General features: G+C 43.3%; 1 protein-coding gene across 2 annotated transcripts in view; it reads left to right on the forward strand.

Annotated features, from left to right (window-relative positions):
* The window catches only part of scn5lab (sodium channel, voltage gated, type V-like, alpha b), a 165,003-nt gene that overhangs the window by 78,803 nt on the left and 81,200 nt on the right, over positions 1-5,000 (forward strand). For both annotated transcript variants that reach the window (XM_070553523.1, XM_054736163.2), the window contains exon 10: positions 726-867. In XM_070553523.1, coding sequence (XP_070409624.1) covers positions 726-867 — 142 coding nt within the window. The remainder of the gene's footprint in view (positions 1-725; positions 868-5,000) is intronic.

Below are 5,000 nucleotides of genomic sequence, written 5' to 3' on the forward strand. Positions count from 1 at the left end.
GAAATGAGCTCATCGCGTTATCTGTGGTTGACTGTGTCTGAAACCTGATTTTAGTTGCTTCTGTTCTTCAGAAGAACTGAATCTAACCATAACAGGTTATTAAATCTTCAGTACCTTTGAAGGTTCCACCTGGGTCTGTGCTGTTTCCAGGTTCTGCTGCGGCCCGGCGGCCTGGTCTCGGTCCCAGCGGGGTTTTGTTGGTCTTGTGTGACTCAGAGAAGAAACCTCCAAACTTCAGACCAGAACCTGCGTATGGATCTGATGGCTGCTGACAGTTCTTCACCTCCTTTTGCATTTTTTAGAATTTGTTCGTCCAATTTTAATGGAGTCCCTTAGGCTGAAATCTTAATGCTGACGAAGCAGAACACAGCACGTGATGACCTTTGACCCTTCCCTGGCCCTCTCCTGTTTGCTATGTGGAGTTCTCTGTCTCAGCTGCTCCACCGTGACCGTAGGATGACCCGTTCTGCAGCGCGTCAGTGATAAGTCTTGGATCTTTAACACAGAGCCATGTTTCTGTCAGGAATAAAACGTCGGATGGATGCGGGAACAGTTTGAAGATGCCGCCTACGCCCACCGGTGGTGTGAGATTATCCACATCACAGTTGTAGCAGGACCAGTAGTTGGTTGTGTAACCAGCTCCTGTTGTCCTGTCAGGAAGTGTTAAAACCACGAAGGTGAAACAAACACCTCTTCTTCACCTGCTGTGTTTCTGTGTTTTACAGGAAGTGTCCAGATGGGTTTGACTGTCTGAAAACGGGAAGAAACCCAAACTATGGCTACACCAGCTTTGACACCTTCGGGTGGGCATTCCTGTCCCTGTTTCGTCTGATGACTCAGGACTACTGGGAGAACCTCTACCATCAGGTGAGGTCTGGGAGGTTCCTTCACAGAAAAGTTGAAACAAACCGAAACGCTTCCCTCTCGACTTCGTTACGAGTCTGCACATCTGGCCACGAGGTGGTCTCTTTCATCCAAACCAGCTTTTGGTTTATTAAGCTGCGAAGTTACAGATCTGCCTGACAGGATGTTTCACATAAACACGCCTCAGGAGGTCCCCGGCAGCCAAACTGGCAGAAAAGCTTTCACCCAAAAAGGGGCGGAGCATAACCACCTGTATTCCAATCTGTATTTTTATTTACCTCCTTTTTTACGTTTCAGTGCTTCCAGGTTTTCTTCATTTCATGAAAAAGTGAGTGAGTGAGTGAGTGAGTGAGTGAGTCAGCGAGTAAGTGAGTGAGTAAGTGATTAAAAGAGCAAGTAACTGAATGAGTGAGTAAGTGAGTGAGTGAGTGAGTGAGTAAAAGAGCAAGTGAGTGAGTAAATGAGTGAGTGAGTAAAAGAGCAAGTGAGTGAGTGAGTGAGTGAGTAAAAGAGCAAGTGAGTGAGTGAATGAGTAAGTAAGTGAGTTAGTAAGTGAGTGAGTATATGAGTGAGTGAGTCAGCGAGTAAGTGAGTGAGTGAGTAAGTGAGTAAATGAGTACAAAAGCAAGTGAGTGAGTAAGTGAGTAAGTTAGTGAGTGAGTGATTGAGTGAGTGAGTGAGTCAGCGAGTAAGTGAGTGAGTGAGTGATTAAAAGAGCAAGTAACTGAATGAGTGATTAAGTGAGTGAGTGAGTGAGTAAAAGAGCAAGTGAGTGAGTAAGTGAGTGAGTGAGTAAAAGAGCAAGTGAGTGAGTGAGTGAGTGAGTAAGTAAAAAAGCAAGTGAGTGAGTAAAAATGCAAGTGAGTGAGTGAGTGAATAAGTGAGTTAGTAAGTGAGTGAGTATATGAGTGAGTGAGTCAGCGAGTAAGTGAGTGAGTGAGTAAGTGAGTAAATGAGTACAAAAGCAAGTGAGTGAGTAAGTGAGTAAGTTAGTGAGTGAGTGAGTGAGTGAGTAGAAGAGCAAGTGAGTGAGTGAGAAATTGAGTAAGTGAATGAGTGAGTGAGTAAGTCAGTGAGTGAGTAAGTGAGTAAGTGAGCAAGCGAGTAAGTGAGTGAGTGAGTGAGGGAGCGAAAGAGTGAGTGAGTAAGCGAGTGAGAGACTGAGTAAATGAGCGAGTGAGTAAGTGAGCAAATGAGTAAGCGAGTAAGAGTAAGTGAGTGAGTGAGTGAGTAAATGAGTAAGTGAGTGAGTAAGTGAGAAAAAGATCAAGTGAGTGAGTGACTGAGTGAGTAAGTGAGTGAGTGAGTGATTAAACGAGCAAGTGAGTAAGTGAATGAGTGAGTGAGTGAGTGAGTAAAAGAGCAAGTGAGCGTGAGTGAGTGGGTGAGTAAGTAAAAGAGTGAGTGAGTGAGTGAGTAAAAGAGCAAGTGAGTGAGTGAGTGAATGAGTAAGTAAGTGAGTTAGTGAGTGAGTAAATTAGTACAAAAGCAAGTAAGTGAGTAAGTGATTGAGTGAGTGAGTGTGTGAGTGTGTGAGTGAGTGAGTAAAAGTGCAAGTGAATGAGTGAGCGAGTAAATAAGTGAGTGAGTGAATAAGTGAGTGAGTGAGTAAGTGAGCGATCGAGTAAGTGAGTGAGTGAGTGAGTAAGTGAGTGAGTAAGTGAGTAACTGAGTGAGTGAGTGAGTGAGTGAGTGAGTGAGCGAGTAAAAGAGCAAGTGAGTGAGTGATTGAGTAAGTTTGTGAGTGAGTGAGTAAGTCAATGAGTGAGTAAGTGAGCAAGTGAGTGAGTGAGGGAGCGAATGAGTTAGTGAGTGAGTAAGTGGGTGAGAGACTGAGTAAATGAGCGAGTGAGTAAGTGAGTGAGTGAGCGAGCAAGTGAGTGAGTAATTGAGTGAGTGAGAGAGCGAGTGAATGAGTGAGTGAGTGATTGAGTGAGTGAGGGAGGGAGTGAGTAAGCGAGTGAGTAAGAGTAAGTGAGTGAGTAAGTGATTGAGTGAGTGAGTGAGTGAGTGAGTAAATGAGTGAGCGAGTGAATAAGTGAGTGAGTGAATAAGTGAGTGAGTGAGTAAGTGAGCGAGCGAGTAAGTGAGTGAGTGAGTTAGTAAGTGAGTGAGTAAGTGAGTAACTGAGTGAGTGAGTGAGTGAGTGAGTTAAAGAGCAAGTGAGTGAGTGAGTGATTAAGTGAGTGAGTGAGTAAGTCAATGAGTGAGTAAGTGAGCAAGTGAGTAAGTGAGCAAGTGTGTGATGTGAGGGAGCGAATGAGTGAGTGAGTGAGTGAGTGAGTAAGTGAGTGAGAGACTGAGTAAATGAGCGAGTGAGTAAGTGAGTGAGTGAGCGAGCAAGTGAGTGAGTAAGTGAGTGAGCGAGGGAGCGAGTGAATGAGTGAGTGAGTGAGTAAATGAGTGAGTGAGTGAGTGAGTGAGTGAGTGAGTAAAATAGCAAATGAGTGAGTAAGTGAATGAGTTAATGATTAAAAGAGTGAGTGAGTGAGCAAGTGAGTGAGTAAGGGAGCGAGTAAGTGAGCGAATGAGTAAGCGAGTAAGAGTGAGTGAGTGAGTGAGTGAGTGAGTAAATGAGTGAGTAAATGAGTGAGTAAGTAAGTAAAAGAGCAAGTGAGTAAGTGAGTGAGTGAGTAAAAGAGCATTTGAGTGAGTGAATGAGTGAGTGTGTGAATGAGTGAGTGAGTGAGTGAGTGAGTAAAAGAGCGATTGAGTGAGTGAGTAAGTGAGTAGGCGAGTGAGTGAGTGAGTGAGTGAGTGAGTGAGTGAGTGATTGATTGAGTAAATGAGTAAAAGAGCAAGTGAGTGAGTGAGTGAATGAGTAAGTAAGTTAGTTAGTAAGTGAGTGAGTGAGTGAGTGAGTAAAAGAGCAAGTGAGTGAATGAGTGAATGAGTAAGTAAGTTAGTGAGTCAGATAATAAGTGAGTGAGTGAGTCAGCGAGTAAGTGAGTAAAAGAGCAAGTGAGTGAGTGAGTGAGTAAAAGAGCAAGTGAGTGAGTGAGTGAGTGAGTAAAAGAGCAAGTGAGTGAGTAAGTGAGAGAGTGAGTGAGTGAGTGAGTAAGTGAGAGAGTAAGTGAGTGAGTAAAAGAGCAAGTGAGTGAGTGATTGATTGAGTGAGTGAGTGAGTTAGTAAGTGAGTGAATAAAAGAGCAAGTGAGTGAGTGAGTGATTAAAAGAGCAAGTGAATGAGTGAGCGAGCGAGTGAGTTAGTGAGTGAGTGAGTGAGTAAAAGAGCAAGTGAGTGAGTAAGTGAGAGAGTGAGTGAGTGAGTGAGTGAGTGAGTAAAAGAGCAAGTGAGTGAATGAGTGAATGAGTAATTAAGTGAGTGAGTCAGATAATAAGTGAGTGAGTGAGTCAGGGAGTAAGTGAGTAAAAGAGCAAGTGAGTGAGTGAGTGAGTGAGTGAGTAAAAGAGCAAGTCAGTGAGTAAGTGAGTGAGTGAGTGAGTGAGTAAAAGAACAAGTGAGTGAGTAAGTGAGAGTGAGTGAGTGAGTGAGTAAGTGAGTGAGTAAGTGAGAGAGTAAGTGATTGAGTAAAAGAGCAACTGAGTGAGTGAGTGAGTGAGTGAGTGAGTGAGTGAGTGAGTAAATGAGTAAAAGAGCAAGTGAGTGAGTGAGTGAATGAGTAAGTAAGTTAGTTAGTAAGTGAGTGAGTGAGTGAGTAAAAGAGCAAGTGAGTGAATGAGTGAATGAGTTAGTAAGTGAGTGAGTCAGATGAGTGAGTGAGTGAGTGACTGAGTAAGTAAGTTAGTTAGTAAGTGAGTGAGTGAGTAAAAGAGCAAGTGAATGAGTGAGTGATTAAAAGAGCAAGTGAATGAGTGAGCGAGCGAGTGAGTGAGTGAGTGAGTTAGTGAGTGAGTGAGTGAGTAAAAGAGCAAGTGAGTGAGTAATTGAGTGAGTAATTGAGTGAGTGAGTGAGTAAAAGAGCAAGTGAGTGAATGAGTGAATGAGTAAGTAAGTGAGTGAGTCAGATAATAAGTGAGTGAGTGACTGAGTAAGTAAGTTAGTTAGTAAGTGAGTGAGTGAGTGAGTAAAAGAGCAAGTGAGTGAATGAGTGAATGAGTAAGTAAGTGAGTGAGTCAGATAATAAGTGAGTGAGTGAGTCAGCGAGTAAGTGAGTAAAAGAGCAAGTGAGTGA

The sequence above is a fragment of the Nothobranchius furzeri genome, chromosome 7 (genome assembly GCF_043380555.1).
Source record: "Nothobranchius furzeri strain GRZ-AD chromosome 7, NfurGRZ-RIMD1, whole genome shotgun sequence".
Classification (NCBI taxonomy): domain Eukaryota; kingdom Metazoa; phylum Chordata; class Actinopteri; order Cyprinodontiformes; family Nothobranchiidae; genus Nothobranchius; species Nothobranchius furzeri.